Source organism: Mizuhopecten yessoensis, unplaced genomic scaffold (assembly GCF_002113885.1).
Source record: "Mizuhopecten yessoensis strain PY_sf001 unplaced genomic scaffold, ASM211388v2 scaffold4231, whole genome shotgun sequence".
Classification (NCBI taxonomy): Eukaryota; Metazoa; Mollusca; class Bivalvia; order Pectinida; family Pectinidae; genus Mizuhopecten; species Mizuhopecten yessoensis.
This window is the reverse complement of record NW_018405441.1, coordinates 205,447-230,033: the sequence shown is the minus strand read 5'-3', so window position 1 is coordinate 230,033 and position 24,587 is coordinate 205,447. Positions and strand designations below refer to the sequence as shown.

The 24,587-nt window shown below is 37.1% G+C and overlaps 1 protein-coding gene across 9 annotated transcripts in view; it reads left to right on the top strand.

The window, feature by feature from the left end:
- The window catches only part of LOC110448738 (centrosomal protein of 290 kDa-like), a 155,083-nt gene extending 133,093 nt beyond the window's left edge, over positions 1-21,990 (top strand). For 6 of the 9 annotated variants that reach the window (XM_021495142.1, XM_021495137.1, XM_021495143.1 and 3 more), the window contains 18 exons: positions 2,173-2,233; positions 3,038-3,243; positions 3,667-3,735; positions 6,258-6,920; positions 7,300-7,362; positions 7,546-7,608; positions 9,581-9,676; positions 10,524-10,685; positions 10,972-11,157; positions 13,994-14,089; positions 14,419-14,911; positions 15,217-15,453; positions 16,552-16,668; positions 18,038-18,168; positions 18,580-18,834; positions 19,185-19,319; positions 19,655-19,726; positions 20,196-21,990. In XM_021495142.1, coding sequence (XP_021350817.1) covers positions 2,173-2,233; positions 3,038-3,243; positions 3,667-3,735; positions 6,258-6,920; positions 7,300-7,362; positions 7,546-7,608; positions 9,581-9,676; positions 10,524-10,685; positions 10,972-11,157; positions 13,994-14,089; positions 14,419-14,911; positions 15,217-15,453; positions 16,552-16,668; positions 18,038-18,168; positions 18,580-18,834; positions 19,185-19,319; positions 19,655-19,726; positions 20,196-20,258 — 3,168 coding nt within the window. In that variant the 3' untranslated portion in view covers positions 20,259-21,990. Of the gene's footprint in view, positions 1-2,172; positions 2,234-3,037; positions 3,244-3,666; positions 3,736-6,257; positions 6,921-7,299; positions 7,363-7,545; positions 7,609-9,580; positions 9,677-10,523; positions 10,686-10,971; positions 11,158-11,849; positions 12,027-12,354; positions 12,592-13,993; positions 14,090-14,418; positions 14,912-15,216; positions 15,454-16,551; positions 16,669-18,037; positions 18,169-18,579; positions 18,835-19,184; positions 19,320-19,654; positions 19,727-20,195 lie in introns of those variants that run through there. The other 3 variants (XM_021495138.1, XM_021495139.1, XM_021495144.1) reach the window with 3 other exon arrangements.
- Positions 21,991-24,587: the final 2,597 nt, after the last annotated feature.

Sequence of the window (24,587 nt, the reverse complement as noted above, 5' to 3'; positions counted from 1 at the left end):
TAGAGGGTCAGTAACTGACTATATAACTAATAGTGTACATCCCTCCTAGAGACCCTCCTCCCAAACACACCCCTCCATCCCCCTACCACCACCAAAACACCCCATTGCGACACATCCCAAATATAAGCCCTTGAGACTTCCCCCACTGATCTGTTGAATTGGTTGACTTTATGTACACACACATTACATCAATAACTTGTGTGTCGTGATTTACAGATCTGTTGAAGTGATTGACTTTATGTATAGACACATTACATCAATAACTTGTGTGTCGTGATTGACTGATCTGTTGAATTGGTTTTGTTGAATTGGTTGACTTTATGTATACACACATTACATCAATAACTTGTGTGTCGTGATTGACAGATTTGTTGAATTGGTTGACTTTATGTATACACACATTACATCAATAACTTGTGTGTCGTGATTGACAGATCTGTTGAAGTGATTGACTTTATGTACACACACATTGCATCAATAACTTGTGTGTCGTGATTGACAGATCTGTTGAATTGGTTGCCTTTATGTACACACACATTACATCAATAACTTGTGTGTGGTGATTGACTGATCTGTTGAAGTGATTGACTTTATGTACACACACATTACATCAATAACTTCTGTGTCGTGATTGACTGATCTGTTGAATTGGTTGACTTTATGTACTCACACATTACATCAATAACTTGTGTGTCGTGATTGACTTATCTGTTGAAGTGATTGACTTTATGTACACACATTACATCAATAACTTGTGTGTCATGATTGACTGATCTGTTGAAGTGATTGACTTTATGTTGAAGTGATTGACTTTATGTATACACACATTACATCAATAACTTGTGTGTCGTGCTTGACAGATCTGTTGAATTGGTTGACTTTATTTACACACACATTACATCAATAACTTGTGTGTCGTGCTTGACAGATCTGTTGAATTGGTTGACTTTATTTACACACACATTACATCAATAACTTGTGTGTCGTCATTGACTGATCTGTTGAATTGGTTGACTTTATGGATATACACACATTACATCAATAACTTGTGTGTCGTGATTGTCAGATCTGTTGAATTGGTTGACTTTATGTACACACACATTCCATCAATAACTTGTGTGTCGTGATTGACTGATCTGTTTAATTGGTTGACTTTATGTATATACACACATTACGTCAATAACTTGTGTGTCGTGATTGACTGATCTGTTTAATTGGTTGACTTTATGTATATACACACATTACGTCAATAACTTGTGTGTCGTGATTGACTGATCTGTTGTATTGGTTGACTTTATGTACACACACATTACATCATTAACTTGTGTGTCGTGATTGACAGATCTGTTGAATTGGTTGACTTGATGTACACACACACATTACATCAATAACTTGTGTGTCGTCATTGACTGATCTGTTGAATTGGTTGACTTTATGGATATACACACATTACATCAATAACTTGTGTGTCGTGCTTGACAGATCTGTTGAATTGGTTGACTTTATTTACACACACATTACATCAATAACTTGTGTGTCGTGATTGACTTATCTGTTGAATTGGTTGACTTTATGTATATACACACATTACATCAATAACGTGTGTGTCGTGATTGACTGATCTGTTGAATTGGTTGACTTTATGTACACACGCATTACATCAATAACTTGTGTGTCGTGATTGACTGACCTGTTGAATTGGTTGACTTTATGTACACACACACATTACATCAATAACTTGTGTGTCGTCATTGACTGATCTGTTGAATTGGTTGACTTTATGGATATACACACATTACATCAATAACTTGTGTGTCGTGATTGTCAGATCTGTTGAATTGGTTGACTTTATGTACACACACACATTACATCAATAACTTGTGTGTCGTCATTGACTGATCTGTTGAATTGGTTGACTTTATGTACTCACACATTACATCAATAACTTGTGTGTCGTGATTGACTGATCTGTTGAAGTGATTGACTTTATGTACACACACATTACATCAATAACTTGTGTGTCGTGATTGACTGATCTGTTGAATTGGTTGACTTTATGTATATACACACATTACATCAATAACTTGTGTGTCGTGATTGACTGATCTGTTGAATTGGTTGACTTTATGTACACACACATTACATCAGTAACTTGTGTGTCATGATTGACAGATGTTGCGGCAAAACATGCACAGTGTACAGTGGAAAGGCATGGGGCCAGTCACACATAATGGTGAGTATAAAATGTATAAATGTATAAGTAACACATATATGTTCATAGGATATGGTTATAATTGTGTGGGTAATGAATATAAATGGGATCTAAAAATGCATGGAATATGATGTTATACTGAGTAATAGTTTTTTCTGAACAAAACATTAGACAGATGTAATCCAAATCATCATCACATGTTCAAAATCATCCTCTTGTGCTCAAAAGCTTTAGTTTAGTGAACAATCACTCTAACAGCATGCTTTATGTTATACCGAAAATTAAATCTCCGTCCAACCAAAGCATGCTAGAACTATCTCGCTGACATCATGAAAACCTCTACTAAAACATACATGGCCACAATAGATACCTTGGCCCTATAGAATAGACAAGCTGGCTGATGTCTGCACGGATCAATCACAACGTATTCAGTAGACATTGATCTAAAGGTTCACGCCCCCAATGACAACAGCTGGTCTGTGTGTTGTTGACATCATATACTACATCATCTTGGCTCTTATTGTTGGGTATAAATAGATGGGTATTAAACACTAGACTAGATCTGACATTGTAGGACATCTAATTTGCAATTTCATTAATCCACATTGGGTTAAAATTGATGCGATGGATTTTATCCTGATTGAATGTTGATGTAGCAGTTTTTTCAGTAAAACTTGTATTTATGCGAGTATTTTTGTTTGTTTGTAAGTCATTGATTTTGAATTCACCAAAGTAACAATAACATTTATAAAATTATTTTAAATTCACAATACTTGTAAAATGAAATGATTTGTGGTAGCATATTTCATTGTTTTGTTTTAACAGGTATCTCAGCTGACCAGTCACCTGTCTCTCACATGGAGGCAACTGGTCACCTAGCAGAGAGAGGAGCAAAGGGTCAAGGTCAGATGACCAGGTCTGCCAGAGGCGGACACCCTACGCAGTCGCCGGTCCAGAGTGACCGTTATGACGTCATGAATTATGATGACATGTCAGACGCTAGTACCGTAGACGAGGACAGTGTCCATAAGGTAAGAATCAAGGTGTCTTTGTTTCTATGGCAACCTGACAGTCTGGTTGGAAAATGTCTGATCATTAACCCTTTATTAACAAGCATTGTTTTAGTTTTCTTTTGCTATTAATATTTCTTTTATCTTCTGAGAAAGACATCTGTTTTCTGTTAATAAGGAACCACTTTTCTCTGTAAATCATTTGCTTTGTTTGACTAGATCTGACATGCTTTCTAACCATGGTAGACTAAAGTAGGATAATCTAACATCACAATCACAATGTTAAAAACAGCATTTTGCCGGTAGCCAATGGAATGTCATTGTATTGTACCAATCAATAGACAGTAATTCTTTACACTGAATTGGAGCACATTAATTTGTAGTTTGCACAATTGTTTTTGTTAAGAAGTGTTGTATGATCATTTTCACTGCTGCTAATGTAAGGTTGAGAAAACCAGTGTTCACATTCGTCTGACAAAGGAAGGAAGGTTTGTGGTGCTGGGACCACATGAGGTAGGATTTAGCACCTTCTAGCAAGGGAGAGCTCGGATAAGGGAAACAACATGTGCTTACCCGCTTTCATGTTAGCAGCTTAGATTGTGTCCGGTGCTTTCCCTTTGTTGTCTTGGAAACCAAACCCTCCCTGAATGGGTGTAGACAAAGGTCCTTTGTTATGTAGTAGATAGTATGTTTTGTTTATCTCATGTGAATTAAGATAATTTTAGTTTTGTAAATGGTAGATATTTAAAGTTTCTTAACTGTTGTAAAGAAATAACTTAAAGTATATGTGTTTATATATGTCTGCATGGGTTGTAACCACGGTTACTAGCAAGTCTAGATCTCGGTTGTGCATGTCATGATAAACCTATAGGCTTATTTACAAAAAAAACACCATTTAGTTCAGGACTTAAAAAGGAAAATTTAAAGGAGGGGAGGATTTGTTAACACTAAAATGTAAACTTTATTTATTTTACAACAATTATGAAACAATTTTTTCAACTTATATGAATCACTGTTATTCAAACATACCCGTAATAATCATATAACAAAAATCCTTGATATTGCAATGTTTGAGAGGTATAAAATCATAATTGCAGATGTAATCAATGTAATTTTTTGTATACATTATCAATTATTGAAAATGCTTACAGATAAAAACTCTTTTGCTACACAGATTTTTGCAACAGCTCTCTTCTGTAATCTAGACTAAAAGATCAACCTTACATATGTGTATGGTGTATGACTATTTTTACTGAGCATTGTTGTAATGTGTATGGTGCTGTGGTGTCTATTGAATGAGGCACCTCTATCTGCAGCGGTTAACATGGTAGTGAGCTCTATCTGCGACAGGATCTGTCGGCTTAAGGGGATATTGGTGTGTTTCTGGTTTCAGAATCATCAAAATTCTTAACTTTATGATTATTCTGAATTCTTTAAGGGATTTGTATGATCAGATGTGGAATTAAAAGAGAATATTGAGATAACAATTAAAGCATATACATGTACTTCAGTGTTTCTCAATAACTAAAATCTTAAACATTTGAGAGGAAGATTCCGTTGAGACTTATTTAAGTTGTAATTTTGTGAATCTGGAGCCTGGTGTGGGGAGGAAGTCATAACACATTCACTGTAAAGTCTGGTTATATTTCACCAAAAGTTGTTCCAAGAGCAAAACAACAAATGTTTGAGTGCACAAAATCAAGGCGCTTCATTGATGCCTATATAAGGTGCTCTGTTGTTACCATGGTAACAATGATTACAGCTATGTCCTTAGTGACAATATGAAAAAAGCTATTTCCATGGTTACAATGAAGCTGATACATGTCCCGAGTCAGCTTACCTCCATAATGTAGCTTGCTTATCAAGAACACAGCAAAAATTCACATTATAAGGACCACACCAGTTTCCATGGTTACTAAAACATAGCTATTTCCAAAAATTGGTTATAAATGAACACAGGGATTTCCACAGGAACACAATTTTGTCCATGCTTACATTGAACCCAGCTGTTTTCATGCTTATAATGACACAGTTACCTGGCAAGCTTAATATATACAAACTAACACTGTATACTATGCACTTCCCTTTTATCAATATAGATATCTATTCTACACCATACAATGTCATTGCTTAATTATCATCAAATTAAAAATATGTGTCTTCAAACTTTCACCAGTTACAAACTTTTGTTAATTTGACTCACATGTACAAGAGTCATACAAATCAGTATGAAAATGAATGATAATGGAACCGCAAGACTTCGTTAATACTTGAGCAGTATCAATGATCAGAAGGATAATGGTGTATTAGTCATTGCAGCAGGAAGGTAACATGTACTGTGGGCAATGGTCTCCTGTGTACAAACTGTGTATGTACTTATTTTGATGATATTCATATTTTAGCACCTTTCATGCTATTTCTGATGCGAACATTTTATTAGTACAGCACTACAGCTATAGAAGTACAGCTTGCTTAAAGACATATTTGACAAATTTTGTTCAAGGAAAAACATTTATGATTAAAATACAAGACTGACTATGTACTCTTAGGTGTTAAAATATGACTTTGCTAATACTTGAGTATGATAACAGTATATAAACAATCATGTATGCATGAGGATGGTGCTTTGTATCGATGTTTGTATAATCCACATAGTATTTACATTATCTCAGCTCTAACCATCAGTGTTACAGCAGATATACTGTTTACAGTATAACCCTAACGCTCTATGTATTTTAGTATTACCTGTAAATATAATATATATCTAAACATGTCACACAACGATAAAACTGTCATCAAAAATCTGACTTTAACATGAATAATAATCAGAACATGATACTAAATGAAGATATATGTTTAAAAAATACAAGATGGTTTTGGTGACACATAAACCAAAAATATTCATTCTGGCTTCTTTTTCAAGAAAACGCCTTTCCAAACTATCTGTACCCGAAGTGTTTAGAACATAGAAGGTATTTTTAGGTGAGCTACTTTTTATAATATCATAGTTTAATTATTGCTGATTTTGTTGACAGGCTGCGCGGGGACATAGAAATGTACCCAATGCACACCTAGTATCCGACGATCGACAGCGGATGATAGATGATTTGGTCAGCCATCTTGATTCCGCGGAGAATCCGTTGGAAGAGGCACATTGGAAACAGGTTGAATCCCTGTCACCCAGGGCAACAGGGGTCAACCAACAAGACAAACGGTGGGTCAACGTAGGAAAGGCCACCAGTCTTAACCAATCAAGTGCCAAAAAAGCGTCCCGCTTAAATCCGGACGAGGAGCTTGTGTTAGGACTAACGCTCCCGTCTGAAACAGACAGTCAAAATATATATAGTACACAGAATGACACAGATTCCACTATGGCAAGCCCTTTGATAAAAAGGAGAAAATTTCGCCCCACAGAGAGTGTCGACTCTCAGGCCCCGCCACCACTGCCACAAAGCCAGCCGCCATCTTTGAACTCCACGTTTAACGCTGCCGATAATTTCGCTTCTGCTGGATTTCCTGGACTGGAACAGGATTTACCGGACGAGATAATGTTTGAGCAGGATTACCACATGGTGTCTGCTCCACTCCAGACTCCTCATTCGATGCTGAGCATGCCTGACAGTGGGCACGGTACCGTGTCCACACTCAAGAGTCAGGCCCTTCAGGATAGGATCACAGAGATCAGTCAGGCTCTACAGGTAAAAAGATCACATAAATAAGTCAGGCTCTACAGGTAAATAGATCACATAGATAGGTCAGGCTCTGCATGTAAAGGGTTAGTATCTTTACTGTTTCAAAATCTTTAAAGAAGCATTAAACCGTAGTAATTCATATAATAATGTTTCACATCATTGTTTATAGCTACAAATATAAACGAAAATTCCTGATACTGTTACTGGTATATCGTTACCTTGTGATAAGAGCAAAGTTTGGTGAAGACTCAGTAATGATAGTTAAGAGTCAAATTCTATCAAAGTTTTTTTTATTTTCCATTGTAAATAATATTATTCATAGTAAAAAAGGCACCATAGTATGCACAGGTATTGTTGAGTTAATTTGTTACTGTTAATTTGACAGAAAAAGCCAACGACTAGTGAGGTAACCGATGACGATGATGATGTCATGATCTGGAAAGCAAAGGTATGATTATTGGCATTACACTCTACATGTGATATATTAATAAAAGAAATACTTTTTCAGATTTTACTGAAGATAACTAGTTCATTAATATTGCTCAATAATAATCCCACCTCATATATTAGACATGTCTACATGGTAGGATTATTTCAATGCTAATTTTGCCCTCGCCATGTTTAATTGTAGACGTCTGAGGCTCTGCGTCAGATGGAGAATTACGATAAGGAAAACCGATACCTCAAGGAAGAGGTAAGTCCAGTTCACATCTCCCTCTTTATCATCTAGGTTACATAACAATAAAAAATATTTCTAACAATTTCATTATTCCGTCAGTGAGATTTGATTTTTTAATGCAGTAGATAATCTACAGCTTTACATTGGTATTATTTATCATGGGAACAAACATTTTAAGACAGTCGTTTGTAATGGTTGGTGTATCTGTATATATAATTCTTCCCCCTCCCCTACCCCGGATTCCCCTTCCTCCCCATTACTCCGATGTACACACTGTTTACTGTATATTCCCCTAATGGTACAATGTTACCTTCCCCCATTTTCTATCAAGGCACCCATCAATAAAAACTATAGAATTATATGTGTCAAGGCTCATTTACATTGGTTCTACCTCTCCTCCCTGCCACCTGGATACCATCCCCTTAATTACTGATGAACCTTTGTTGTTACTATGGTTACTGTATCCCCTGGTACCTTTGATATAGCTCCCTCCAGCACTAAGACGTAAGGCCAAGGTAAGTCAGACATCTTGAAAAATATTTGTGTTCACGTAAAATCGAGAATGTATCTGGGCACTACATATTGTGACACTCGCCTCTGATCTATCTTAAGTCTGTTTTATGGAAGAAATAACTTTGTATTACAAAGGCTATTGATTAAAATATGTAATTTTGGAAGGTGTTGTTGATGTTGTTTGGTTGATTTTTTTATGTTGGTTTTTCCTTTTTTTGTTTGTTCATCAATGAAATATTCTGAGATTTGCTAAAAGTAAACGTACATTGTGTCACAATTGCATGCTGGGATATCTTCACTTATTGTCTGATCTGCGATCACGTTAGTCTTAACAACACAATAGTCTGGTCCTATAAGGTTCCTTACACTGGATCAGTCGGGTACTGTGTGCTTTATTGACAAGGTCACATGTCAAGGTCACGGCAGCAAGTTCACGCACACTCACAGATCTGCTTAAGTTGTTTGAATCGAGCACTGGATTGGGTAGCTGTGACCTAGTTATTACACAGTAGGCTTTGACTTGGTAGTCTGACAGTTTGGTCAATGTTTTATCTGGCCATGTATAAAGTATTGTAATCTGTGATTTGTCACTGTCAGTAAGGTATACTTTAGGATGTAAGTGTGTTACTTTCATTATTGTCAAATCTCTCTCCCCTTTTGTTTATGTAATTTCTACCCCATCCCCTCAATTAATAATTTCTAATTCTCCTCTTTTGAAGATTTCCTACCTCCAAATCTCCCCTCTTTGAAGATTTCCTACCTCCAAATCTCCCCTCTTTGAAGAACTTCTTCATCTGTCTCTCATTTTTAAAGAGTTCCTTTAATTGAACATAGTTTTCATTTATTTGTTATTTGTTGTTTTTAGCTCCAATTTCATTATATAAACATGTACTGATAAATTTACAAGTTTGTTTTCAATTTTACTCCAAAAGAATTGCAAAACAAGTTCATTAAAAACCAACCCTAAGGAACAATTAAGGAGAGATCTCGCTCTGTTTGACACCTTTGTTCTCCAGAATCTTTTTACATTCAAACTGGTTTTTTCACTTTTCTAACTTGCTGTTTTCTTTGTTGGGGGAATATTGTGTTGTGGCGTTTATCAATTTCTCCAAAAATCTGTCTCCTTTTTTACAGTGTTGTATAGAGCCCTGAGCCCCAAATATATCTGATCAGGTTAAAAGCATTAGGAGATACATCAATGGAAATAAAATAATTTGAAAGAATATTTACAGGAAAGCGGTTTCAGTACATCATCACTTTAGAAAATCTTTTTCACAACTTTTGAATTTCAAAACATTGACATTTGTTTCATTTGCCTTCGATTTCCTGTTGCTATACATGTAAAAGAGGCCTGGGAAAACAGAGATTAAATATATACAATCAAAAAATTAGTCTGCTTGATAAATGAAGCTGGTGCCAAACAAATTAAAATATATTGAATATTAGAGTTATGATGAACTTGTCTGGTTTGCAGATAACAAAGCTAGAAAAAGACTTGGAAAACAAATGTCGCTACATCCTAATCCTGGAGAAGTTCCTTGACAAAATGTCCGACATTCTTCAGCTGAAGGTAAGTTACATTTGGTAATTTCCTGTCAGGATCTGAGGATTAGAAAGCACAAGATTACAACACTACCCCTTTGTCTTACTCAAGTGGCAAATAAAATTCACTGACACTTGTCACATGACCAGCGATGGTTATTGTCATGTGACGATCTATCCTGATAGATCTCGGGGAAAACATAGCTGCTATCTGGCTGATTTCAGCCTTTTCCAGAATTGTTTTGTAATGCAAACTTTAAAAAAAACAATTTTCCTAGCAGAATTTAAAAAGTTCAACCTTTTTTTCCATTAGCCTATTTTCATATCTCTTTAGGATGGGGTCTTGTTAATGGTTTTCAATGGCCTCATGTATTCTAGTTCAAAAGGTGGTATATATCCTTGCCACTATTTTAGTGTTGTTTATATCTACTCTGTGTCGTAATGTGTAAATTGTTAACTTACTGCTAGGATTGATGTTCTAATGTCGCCGTGTTGAACCTGATGTTTAAATTGGTGACCTTTACCAGTCATTACTCTGAATCAATATGTCCTGGAGGTCAACACCTGGAGGTCAACACCTGGACACCAGGATATCTGGAACATTTGGATATTTCAAAATATTTTCATGGCAGTCAAGATGATTTAAGCAGATCTTACTGTAGACGAGAAAAAATATATGATACAAAGAGTATGATAGGGAGAGACTCCTTACAGTTGTCGACACTATTCTCTAAACTTAAAAATATGTAAATTGTTTAAACTTGCATTCTTAAAACGTCATTTAAGTTTATATAGATTGAATTCCCTGCTATGTTAAAATTGTATGCAGTCCATTCCCCTCTGTATTGTACTTAACTGTGTAATCTGACCTACAGGATGCGAGGAACAGTAAAGAGGTCATCCAGATCGTAGAGGCCGAGTTGATCAAAGTCAGGGAGGAGCTTGCTGATGCCGGACACAAGAAGCTAGAACTGTCACAGGATGTAGTTGCACTGAATATGGAACTCAACAAACGGCAACGGGAACTTATTGCCAAGGTAGATAACTCTAGGCATCTAACAAAAATGTTAAAAAACAAAATACATTTAGTTGAAAATTCAGCACTATCCCAACACTTCCTGTAAAAATGTGAATGACCTATTCTGGCTCAGTGACAAGGTTTTGCTCTGTTTAAGCCCAACCCTTGTATTCCAGAATGTACCAAGTACATGGGTTGATCAGTATACATATTTGATCAAATTTAAGAAAAATGTTTATCATGCATAGTTTGCTGAGTGTAAAATACCTATGCTTGATATAGAATTCCATGACAATATTTCACAGAGAAATGAAGTAGACAGTTTGATGCGCGAGCTACGACAGTGGCAGGAGGAATGCCGTACGATTGAGGACATGAGAAAAAACGCTCTCGACTCCCTGCAATGTCTCCAACAGGAGGCTGAGGAAATGCAGGAGTTGGAAAAGTCTCTAAAGCGTGCCAAAGACGATAACAACAAGCTGCTGAAACAGGTACTGACAGACTAACTCTCTACCTATTTAATGTCTATTTAATCCCTATATACATAACACTACATGTATCTACTACCTATAACAAACAGGTACTGACAGACTAACTCTCTACCTTTAGTAAACCCTTTCACCCCTAGGTAACTTTAGTAGACTTTACCATACATTGATCTGGACGAGTCCATTATGGTCTACAGTGGTGAAAGGGATAATGCCTATATACATAACTCTACATGTATCTACTCCCTATAACAAACAGGAACAGACATACCTACGAACTCCTACAGGAGTATTCTACTAAAAGTGTTTCTATTTCTGCTCTAGATCCCAGTTAGTTATCGTAATGACAATTAATACATGTGTAAAACTTTTACCTAAAGCATGTTTTCAAAAATACTGAAACTCGAAAGTAAAATTACATAATGATATACAAATTAAAAAGTAAAATTACATGTATACAATGCAAATACATGTATATGTATACAAATTCTAAAACATTATTTATTGATAAAGAACATGGAATTTTGTTTTACATTTTCTTTAGAAATAGAATTTTGAAAAGTTGCCTTGATAATTTTCTAAAAAGATAAACAGGCTTTGAACAGCCGGGGCCAACAGGAATCCTAACTGAATACTCTCACATTATAAAATATTCCATTTGATAGATACAGTTCTGCTATGTTATTCCCACACAGTGTAAGTCACTGAAGGAATGTTTAAAGGATCTAGTGGTTACCGAGGCAGAAAACAATCAACTTCTGGACCAGGTGACCTCTCTGAGGTCAGAGGTCAGTCTCATCCCACAGTTAGAGGAAGACAATTTCCAGCTGGAGGACAAGCTTGACGAATGTTCCAAAGTTTTAGAGGATAGGGTAAACACAGTGTTGTACAAGGTCACAAAATCGGAATTAAAATTCACCAGTGAAAGATATTCAGTAAACATAATTTAATTTAAGATTTATTTTATTTTGTTTTCAACAAAACATTTGAAGAAAATTTGATAGGCTGAGATAACAACTAAAAAGTATTAAATTTTGCAACAGTCTGTTCTGAAAATATAATTTATTTAATAATCCTGTTCAAACAAAAGCAATGCACAAGGATTTAACTTGAATATGTTGTGGTCCTCTTATAAAAAAAATGTTAAAAATAAAAACATAAAGTAATACTGGTTCTCTGTGCTTTTTTTGCCTGTATCAGTCGGAAAAGATAAAAGACCTTTTAAGAGAGATCTCAGAATGTAAGGGTAGAGTTGTCTCCCTTGAACAAGACAATGTGTGCCTTGAGAAGGACATTGTTGGTTATGACAACGTGAAGTCACAGGTAATCTTTCTCTGGCTATTGTGTTTACTGGCCGTTTGCATGACACAGCATGGTGATGGTGAGAAGTTGGCTTCTATTTCAAAATGGTATTTATTTTGAATTTTTAGAAAAATTCAGTTATTTTGTTTCAAATTTTCATTACAATTTACTATGATACAGATAGGGGAACATGGAGTTGATATGAATGAACTGAACTAAGAATCTCTGATCAGATGAACCTGTGAAGCCCATGTAAGGTCGAAGGTTAAAATCCTTTCCCCCATTTTGATTTGTGAAGCTATCAGTTAACTGACAAGTATGAACATTACAACCCGTGGACAATTTTAATTCCTCTGGAGCTACCAGTGTCACTGTAGGGAGGCTTCATTGGAGCTACCAGTGTCACTGTAGGGAGGCTTCATTGGAGCTACCAGTGTCACTGTAGGGAGGCTTCATTGGAGCTACCAGTGTCACTGTAGGGAGGCTTCATTGGAGCTACCAGTGTCACTGTAGGGAGGCTTCATTGGAGCTACCAGTGTCACTGTAGGGAGGCTTCATTGGAGCTACCAGTGTCACTGTAGGGAGGCTTCATTGGAGCTACCAGTGTCACTGTAGGGAGGCTTCATTGGAGCTACCAGTGTCACTGTAGGGAGGCTTCATTGGAGCTACCAGTGTCACTGTAGGGAGGCTTCATTGGAGCTACCAGTGTCACTGTAGGGAGGCTTCATTAATTCCAGCACTCGCTCATCAGATTTCCTTTATGGCTTATCTCCCTTTAGTCACCTGTTTTGATTTTTCCTTTGGTTACTACAGCTTGATTTAATGTTGATGTTTGTAAGAATGACGTAAGAACTTCACATGCCAAATACAACAGAATGCATGGTCAACACAGTCATGTGACCAATCTCACCTCACGTATCACTGATCACAAGTCGTAATCTGTGTATCTACGGATCTGTACAAAATCACACGTGTCACAGTCAACACTCACAGTTATTTTTGTTTTAATGTTCAAATTTGGATCCAGATTTAAATTTAACAATGCATATCCATTTATTGATAACAAAAGTAGCTACAGTGGTATTTGGTTATAAAACCGAGCACTGATATGAATTAATTCACTGTGATCTAATAGTCTTTGTCGAAATGTTATAATAATTCACAAGATGCCTATGGCATCATATGTATCGGTATGTCACATTGATATTATAATTACAAGAAACCATGGCTTTACTCTCTAGATAAACACTCCTGCTAAATGTGGACACATTATAATATCAGACATGTTTGTATCCAAACCATTGCAATGTAAAGATATAAGGTTACAGTATTACCCCGGTAAGTATACAAGTAATTACAGTGTTACCCCGGTAAGTATACAAGTAATTACAGTGTTACCCCGGTAAGTATACAAGTAATTACAGTGTTACCCCGGTAAGTATACAAGTTGTTGACAGTATCCAAGATCTGTAGTTATTGTGGCCCCACTGTGACAGATCTTTCCTTGTGACTCATTCTCTTGGTTTGTGTTTTGTAGTTCTCTCAGATGAAGCAGACCAAAGAGGAGGCTGTGTTGTCACTTGTACCTCTAAAGTCCAAAGTTCATCGTCTCTCACAAAAGTGCAAAGAAAAGGTGAGTGAACTTCTATAAAGGAGAGATAGAGTTGCTATTTGAAAAAGTAATTATATTGTACAAATGTATCGTATGGAATCATATTTGAGATGCAAAATATGTTACTCATGAGATCTTCTTGTTCTGCGATCTTGAGTGACCTTTATCTGTGCATGTTAACCTGAGTGACCTTGACATTTGTATTCCTAGTTGTGTGACCTTGATCTTTATGGCTTTACCTGAGTGAACTTGACCTTTGCAGTTTACCTGAATGACTTTGATCTATCCAGATTTTACCCGTGTTACTTGATATATGTAGTTTCACATTTACCTCTGTATTCCTCTTTCAGGATGAGCTGCTACAGCGACTGGGGGAGGAGCTACGGAAGCTGAAAGGCATCAGTAAACCTGTTGTCCTCCTAGAACAGCTCCGTCACATGGAGGCACAGATGGCTGGAGAGGAGTACAACAAACCAGACTCTGATGGCGGGGACATACAGAGGTCGTCTTCAGTGTCCTCATTTAATGATGTGTTAGATCCGGGTACATGGAGTGACATGGATATATCTCCTGGTAATGTTAACGGGCGACCTAAGTCGGCAGACCAGTACGACCGCCATCAGAGGCCTATACCCTCGCAGCAGCTACCTCTAATACACCGGCCCAACCGGTCGCCAGTACACAGTCTAGAACAGCGAGGCCACAAACAACCTCCCATGGGTCACATGCCACACCAAACGGCCTACGTGGCTGTGGCCGACTATGACCCCCGTTCATTTTCCAAGAGTGGGCGTCCCCGACTTGAGTTACAGCTCACAGAGGGCGACATCGTTACCATCACAGGTTAGTCTTCAAACACCTGGTAATATTGATGTAATGACTGTATGGTCATATTGATGTATGACTGTATGGTCATATTGATGTAATGACTGTATTTTCATTAATGAAAACTTATTCATTGATTTATCAGCACTATTTATTTGATTTTTCAATCAGCATTTAAAGAAGGAAATAGGGAAAAATACAATTTCTCTCTGAACAGTTTTTTGTTTTTAAATATTACTTTGAACATTTTTGTTCAGGCTTTATCTACACTGTAACGGCCATTTTTTTTTCCATTCTAACGATACAAAATATTAATATTGTAGGTCCATTAGATAACCACGGGTATTACGAAGCTGAGGTCAAAGGTCGTGTGGGCCTGGTTCCAGCCAGTCATGTACAGCCTAAGTCAGGGATAGAGGATCTAGGAAATCTCAATCCAGGCCCTAACGAACGACGCCAACAACAGCTGCAGAGTACGCCGTCCCACCTGGACCCCAGCCCAGAGAAAGTCCTCAACATGCACAACCAGTTACAGCAGTCCAACCAACCTCATAGATATCGTAAGTGTCTTCACTCCCACCAACCTCATAGATATCGTATGTGTCTTCACTCCCACCAACCTCATAGATATCGCAAGTGTCTTCAGTCCCACCAACCTCATAGATCTCGTAAGTGTCTTCACTCCCACCAACCTCATAGATATCGTAAGAGTCTTCAGTCCCACCAACCTCATAGATATCGTATGCCTCTTCCTTCTCAATAACCTCATAGATATCGTAAGTGTCTTCAGTCCCGCCAACCTCATAGATATCATAAGTGTCTTCAGTCTCACCAACCTCATAGATATCGTAAGTGGCTTCACTCCCACCAACCTCATAGATATCGTAATTGTCTTTAGTCCCACCAACCTCATAGATATCGTAAGTGTCTTAACTCCCACCAACCTCATAGATATCGTAAGTGTCTTCAGTCTCACCAACCTCATAGATATCGTAAGTGTCTTCAGTCCCACCAACCTCATAGATATCGTAAGTGTCTTCACTCCCAATAACCTCATAGATATCGTAAGTGTCTTCAGTCCCACCAACCTCATAGATATCATAAGTGTCTTCAGTCTCACCAACCTCATAGATATCGTAAGTGTCTTCAGTCCCACCAACCTCATAGATATTGTAAGTGTCTTCAGTCCCACCAACCTCATAGATATTGTAATTGTCTTCACTCCCACCAACCTCATAGATATCGTAAGTGTCATTCAGTTAAACCATCATGGTTTGGCAGTGACATTTAATGATTTTTAAAACTCCATGATGGAAGACATATTTACAATCAATGTAACTTTCCATGTGAAATTAACAATAACATTAGAACAAAGATATATTTCATAAAATGTATGAAATTATATTATTACCAAGGAGGAGACAGTAATCGCTCAATCCTTGGAGATTTGTCTCTTAATGAAAGAAGAAGAATATACCTGTTAGTCAAGTATACATATAATTAGGTGTTATGATAAGTTGTCTTCCTCTGCTACCTCTCAATTAAGGCTGTTACGTGTGAATATATTAAAACTAATATGTCAGACCCTGTATATGTCTGAGATTGTATAACCCAGAATATATGTGGTAATATTTCTGTTATATCTTTGTAACATCCAGTGCCACCCGAACTGTCTCCACGACAAGGTATCCGTGTCAATGGCCACCTGCCGGGGAATCTGTCCCCGCGAGGTCAGAAGAATATCAAAGGTCACCTGTCACCTCAGTTTAAACAAGGTTTGTAACACCTTCATCCTCTCCTTGTAACAATGATCACTGTAGTCACCTGTCACCTTAGTTTATACAAGGTTTGTAACACCTTCATCCTCTCCTTGTAACAATGATCAGTGTAGTCACCTGTCACCTCAGTTTATACAAGGTTTGTAACACCTTCATCCTCTCCTTGTAACAATGATCAGTGTAGTCACCTGTCACCTCAGTTTATACAAGGTTTGTAACACCTTCATCCTCTCCTTGTAACAATGATCAGTGTAGTCACCTGTCACCTCAGTTTATACAAGGTTTGTAACACCTTCATCCTCTCCTTGTAACAATGATCAGTGTAGTCACCTGTCACCTCAGTTTATACAAGGTTTGTAACACCTTCATCCTCTCCTTGTAACAATGATCAGTGTAGTCACCTGTCACCTCAGTTTATACAAGGTTTGTAACACCTTCATCCTCTCCTTGTAACAATGATCAGTGTAGTCACCTGTCACCTCAGTTTATACAAGGTTTGTAACACCTTCATCCTCTCCTTGTAACAATGATCAGTGTAGTCACCTGTCACCTCAGTTTATACAAGGTTTGTAACACCTTCATCCTCTCCTTGTAACAATGATCAGTGTAGTCACCTGTCACCTCAGTTTATACAAGGTTTGTAACACCTTCATCCTCTCCTTGTAACAATGATCAGTGTAGTCACCTGTCACCTCAGTTTATACAAGGTTTGTAACACCTTCATCCTCTCCTTGTAACAATGATCAGTGTAGTCACCTGTCACCTCAGTTTATACAAGGTTTGTAACACCTTCATCCTCTCCTTGTAACAATGATCATTGTAGTCACCTGTCACCTTAGTTTATACAAGGTGTGTAACACCTTCATCCTCTCCTTGTAACAATGATCAGTGTAGTCACCTGTCACCTCAGTTTATACAAGGTTTGTAACATCTTCATCCTCTCCTTGTAACTATAATCAGTGTAGTCACCTGTCACCTTAGTTTATACAAGGTGTGTAACACCTTCATCCTCTCCTTGTAACAATGATCACTGTAGTCAGCATTTTATTGTTCCTGTTACATTGTAAAAGTAAAGGTAATGTTTATAATTTTGTCTGTAGTTAAACGATCTGGTATGAAAGAAATTCCTATTGACATTGATGTTGTGTTTTATTTAACTAATATGAAATGATAGTGTATTTGATGCCACACTATATAACACCCTGTTATAGAGTCCTTCAGACATGGTATGTTTCCTCTACATTAACACATTGTGTAATGGTTCATTGAGGGTTCACACTCAAATTATCATTTGTTCTTAATTTGTAATCCAAATTTATTGATCAACAACGGTAAATGTCATTCTATTTCTTATGATTGTTCCTAGGTGTCCCAGAACCTCCTACAGAATTAAAAGCAGAGAAGACCGCAGGTGGCAGAAGTATACTGCTCTCCTGGACACCGCCTAAACTAAATGAACTAGCCCAAAGCAACAGATCACAGGTCATAGGTTACAAGGTAGGTCATAGATCACAGGTCATAGGTTACAAGCTAGGTCATAGATCACAGGTCATAGGTTTTGTACATGGAGTTTGGGAGACATTTCTGTGGTTGATAGTATACCTCTTATTAATGAGAGAATGCTTGTCTGACTAGGCACACACTATTACTTTAATTTGTGTCTTTTGAACAAAAGAATATAAAATTGTAAATGATTTAACAGTATTTTTCCAAACTTCATATCAGACGCTTTCAGAGGCGCTTTTACCATAGACCTTCTGGGCCTTGATCTCTGAGCCTTGATCTCTTGGCCTACAATTAAATGTGTCAACTCGAACAGTAAATGTAACAAGACTTTCAGCAAACAGGTGAAAATGAATTTGAAAAGTTTATGTCATATATCAACACATGTATAATACTATTCATCAGATCTACATGAATGGAAAGGTCCAGCAGCAGGTCAACAGTCCACACCTGTCCAAGGCCGTAGTGGATACACCAGACAGCGGTCACTCTATCCGCCTCGGCATTCAGACACTCACCACCAATGGTCCTGTGTCTGTTGTCAAGGAGATCACCTATCGCCCTGACAACAGGAAGGAGGATGTGGAGGGGGAACCTGAGGGCAAGGACCTTGTACGCCACCTAAACAGTACAGACTTCCGTTCAGGCAAGAGGCATATGGTACGGAGATGTATTTGCTGGTCATTATAGAAGCTATCATATGTCCAAAAGTATCCTTACTCTCTTTATATCAAGTGGGTGATATATCATGGTCTTATTGTAACATAAATAAATAAAATAAATATACAAAGCGATTGCGTTCATATTATGTGAGTGCAATGTAGTTAGTACTGAATTCTAGTAATGGTGATATTGTTTTCATTGTGTCGTTATAATTATAATGTTGGTTATCATGTGTCTCTATCAGTCTTTTTTGTTGTTTGTTTTTTTACTAAATATAAATGCAGGACAGGATGTTTTGTTTCAGTACTGAAACAATTTGGTGAAGATTATATTTTTCATGGTTACAGTTTTTGGGAGTGTATGACTATAATCCTGCCCACCAATCGCCACGAGAGAACTCAAGTTACGAGCTCGCCTTCCATGCCGGGGATGTCATTACAGTGTATGGCAAAGAACGTCCGGATGGCTTCTACTATGGAGAGGTAGGGTCAAGGTCATAATTCAAGGTCACCAGCTGATCGTCATGTCAATAGTTCTCCAACAGCTGAACAAGCAACTTTGTAGTTTCGATTCCATATAATTATGTTATAATTGAAGAACTTTAGCATTAACTCAAGTAATGAACTAAAACTAAGGCTGTTAGGGAAGAAATGTTCAGATACCTGCTGTGGAATAGATCAAATATTGATGTAAGGTGAGACATATTGTTTATAATAAAGGGATATAAATCTTGTTTTAATATGAATTTAAATCTTGTGTGTATTGCAGTACAGTATATCATTTGAGACTGACCTTGACCTTGTGTGATGTGTTTCAGATCAATGGTCGGCGGGGACTGGTGCCCGCCAGTTTTATGGAGGAGATTCCAGTGAACAGTGCTGGTGTAAAGGTACGCCCTCTCCTACCTCAGAAATGGAATCTTTCTAAATGTTGGCGTTGTATCTTATATACATAACTGCTAAACTGGTATATTTATATTATGATAATGTTTTGTATTTCAATGTATATTGGTACAGACATTACGTTAAATTGATAAATAGTTTATGCTCGGTAAATCACATATATAATACCATGACCATAAGCCCATGCTTTGTTAAACAGATTTCACAGATCACATCTTTAAATACCATGTTTCTGACATGTACACCGATTGTGTTGTAGTATTTACGTATTTGCCCATTCATTGCTTTGCTTTTGAAAGCCATTTTAAAGTGTTAAAAGCTCCCCTACCATTGGTTATTAATTATATATGCAAAATAAGGTATTTATGTGTACTTAAAGGTATCATTGGTCTACTCCATCAATATAATACTTTGTTAACTACAGTATATACTTAATACCCCATATTTTCTTTACAGTCGCCCAAGTCTCCAAGTGCGTACCGAGGCACGCTAGAGACCAAGCACGCCCACCAGCGGTAACCAGCATTAACGCCAGCTATGTCTGGCACACTACGAAGATAACTGTGATATTTACTATAAATCATATGAAAATTACGGTGTAACAGCCCTAAGGGCAGCACCTATAAAAATTGCAAAATATGAAAAATGATAAATAGTTGTGTAAACTTGTATTTACTACAATTATATAAAATTTTCGCTGTTACCATTTGTTAATGAGTACAAATGGTACAGGTATACTGTTATTAATCTAGTAATTGTATGCAATATATATCACTGTAGATGTTATTTGTGTAAGCATGAATATGTGTTTTTTTTATATTCCCCCTACCCCTGCAGCTATAGTTAATGTTATGCAGTACTGTTTTTGTCAATGCAGTAGAGACTTCCGGGTGCTCACATGAAATCGTTAATGTCAATCAAAGCCATTATCTAGGAACTGTTCTAAAATTTCATAATTTTATTGTTGTGCTATGAAAGCTGTTTAAACTGATCATGAACTCGCCAGAATCAAATGTATTACCCGATTCATAGTTTTGGTAAATACAGGGTCAGTTGTTTTGACAAATTATTAAAGAAGTTTAGAAGATGGAGGATTAGATATTGCAGCAATTTTACATTACTGAAGATGATGTAGTTTACAGATACATGAAGGTTTGACAGCCTGGTCCTGATACACAAACATTTCTAGAGTCTACCTCTAATCCAGACTTAAGCTCCACTATGTTATTTCAGTGAAAAATCTAGAGGATGTCGACTCCTAGAGGCCTTTGGACTTTTCCTTTGTATGCTACTGCTGGAGTTTGAGTAGAGGCAACTCTTGAAATCTTTGTGGTCACGGATTTATAGTACAGTAGATTACACTTAATACTGGTAATATTATCCTGAAACACCATTTTCATACAATGTATGGAATATCAGTGGGGGAAACATAGTATTCAGCGAAACTTCAGTTTAAAGAGATTTTATAGCAGATGTTGTGTCAAAATTCATTCATCATTAATGAACAAAGGTCAAGGTCATCATATGGATCACATGGTCAGTGGTTGTTGGGTTATTGGGAGTGTTGTATTGGTCAGTTTATCTACTGTTAACACACTGAGGTTGGAAGTCTTCAGTTATAATAGCCAGTAACGTATGTTAATCATTACTCAAGTTTTAAAGACATGTAAGTTTCAGAATTAGAGAACCATTATTATTTTTATAAAACATTGGAGAAGTAGACACGTCCATGATTTTATCCTCCAAGTGTTGTTATATCATAGTTTTGATTTGTTACACAGCTTATCATGGATAAATAAAATAGAATTTTCAGCTTTATGAAATGTTACTCGATAAATGAATTTGTTATCCGAACAACATAATGTTAATTGTTTGCCAAGACTTGTAAATCAAAAGGCAATAACAGTATACCCAATAAGTAGTCCTCTCTCTTGTTAACATACATTTTTGTTCTGTTGACTAACATTGACTTTCGTATATTGAATATTTAAAATCAATTATCATTTCGAGTTTCCATCAACTATCACAATTTATTACATTATGATATTTAGACCTGGTGAGTTACACAGCAATAGTAAGAGTGCAAATATGTTAAAGTTTCTATGATGCATTAAAATTTATCAAGTCCATCGAATTAAGATGTTTCATTTTCAAATTCTGCCGTATAATTTATGTTTGTTATGTATATTTTTGTATAAGTTATTGACAAAAACTTGTAATGACACATTAAAAAATGTCTTATATCTTAAAACTATGGCTTGTTGTTTATCTACCTGTGACTTGAATGTTTTCAATCTACATACAAATTATATACCAGTCCGTTGATATCAACCTGTGACTGTTTTTGACTAATTTTCTACTGATGACGATGAGAAAAACATTATTACAGCAACTTATAGACTTCTGGGCTCATTTTCTAATTTGGTATGAAATGGAAACTCATTTAAGATTTGAAAGCTCCTTAAGTTTCTTTCAAGATCATCTGTGAAGATTTTTGAGAATGTCTGAAGGTTGAGGATGCATGGCGACTGGTCTTCTGTAGTCAGATTATAACATTACACAGTTAATGAAGTAGCACATTTATTGGTAATCATACACATTATGCAGTATTGTTCTACACATATATACAATCTTTCATACACAAACATTTTATCATACACACACACACATACTATCAGACATATTCAGTGTACAATTTTAATTGGTATTACTACCAAGCATTTGGACATTCAGATTCTGGGCCATCAAACTCCCTAACTGTTCCTGGAATACGACTCATCAGTTTGGTATGAATAATAAAGGCTAAGTTTGTTTCAAACACAAACAGGACTTGAAAACTTATTTAGCAAGCTTTCAAAAACATCTGTTTCCTTTGTCAATTTTCAAATCCTGGTTGTGTTCAAAACACACTTGGCCTTTATCCTTAACAGTTCATTAGAACCTGGGGACTGAAGCATTGCCTACCCTAAACATAGCCAAGTATCATGTGACCGTCCCTGTACAAAGTCAACAGACTTCACCCGAAACCTAACCAAGTATCATGTGACATTATCCTTAACAGTTCATTAGAACCTGTGGACTGAAGCATTGCCTACCCTAAACATAGCCAACTATCATGTGACCGTCCCTGTACAAAGTCAACAGACTTCTCCCTAAACCTAACCAAGTATCATGTGGCAGTCCCTGTACAAAGTCAACAAACTATTCGCCCTAAACCTAACCAAGTATCATGTTTCCTTCCCTGTACAAAGTCAACAGACTATTTACCCTAAACCTAACCAAGAATCATGTGACAGTCCCTGTACAAAGTCAACAGACAATTCACCCTAAACCTAACCAAGTATCATGGGACAGTCCCTCTACAAAGTCAACAGACTAATCACCCTAAACCTAACCAAGTATCATCTGACAGTCCCTGTACAAAGTCAACAAACTATTTACCCTAAACCTAACCAAGTATCGTGTGACAGTCTCTGTACAAAGTCAACAGACTTCACCCTAAACCTAACCAAGTATCTTGTGACAGTCCCTGTACAAAGTCAACAGACTATTCGCCCTAAACCTAACCAAGTATCATGTTTCCTTCCCTGTACAAAGTCAACAGACTATTTACCCTAAACCTAACCAAGTATCGTGTGACAGTCCGTGTACAAAGTCAACAGCCTTCACCCTAAACCTAACCAAGTATCGTGTGACCGTCCCTGTACAAAGTCAACAGCCTATTCAACCTAAACCTAGCCAAGTATCATGTGACCGTCCCTGTACAAAGTCAACAGATTATTCACCCTAAACCTAACCAAGTAGCATGTGACCGTCCCTCTACAAAGTCAATAGACTATTCTCCCTAAACCTAACCAAGTATCATGTGACTGTCCCTGTACACAGTCAACAGACTATTCACCCTAAACATAACCAAGTATCATGTGACCGTCCCTCTACAAAGTCAATAGACTATTCTCCCTAAACCTAACCAAGTATCATGTGCCAGTCCCTGTACAAAGTCAACAGACTTCTCCCTAAACCTAACCAAGTATCATGTGGCAGTCCCTGTACAAAGTCAACAAACTATTCCCCCTAAACCTAACCAAGTATCGTGTGACAGTCCCTGTACAAAGAAAACAGACTTCACCCTAAACCTAACCACGTATCATGTGACAGTCCCTGTACAAAGTCAACAAACTATTCCCCCTAAACCTAACCAAGTATCGTGTGACCGACCCTGTACAAAGTCAACAGACTTCACCCTAAACCTAACCACGTATCATGTGACAGTCCCTGTACAAAGTCAACAGCCTATTCACCATAAACCTAACCAAGTATCATGTGACCGTCCCTGTACAAAGTCAACAGATTATTCACCCTAAACCTAACCAAGTACCATGTGACAGTCCCCGTACAAAGTCCACAGACTATTCCCCCTAAACCTAACTAAGTATCATGTGACAGTCCCTGTACAAAGTCAACAAACTATTCACCCTAATCCTAACCAAGTATCGTGTGACCGTCCCTGTACAAAGTCAACAGCCTATTCACCATAAACCTAACCAAGTATCATGTGACAGTCCCTGTACAAAGTCAACAAACTATTCACCCTAAACCTAACCAAGTATCGTGTGACCGTCCCTGTACAAAGTCAACAGACTTCACCCTAAACCTAACCAAGTATCATGTGACAGTCCCTGTACAAAGTCAACAGACTATTCACCCTAAACCTAACCAAGTATCATGTGACAGTCCCTGTACAAAGTCAACAGACTATTCACTCCAATGGTCAAGCTCACTTGCTTGAAATGTATTTCTCTTTAATATCTCGCATCAGCAACCATACATTTACAAACACATTGCCAA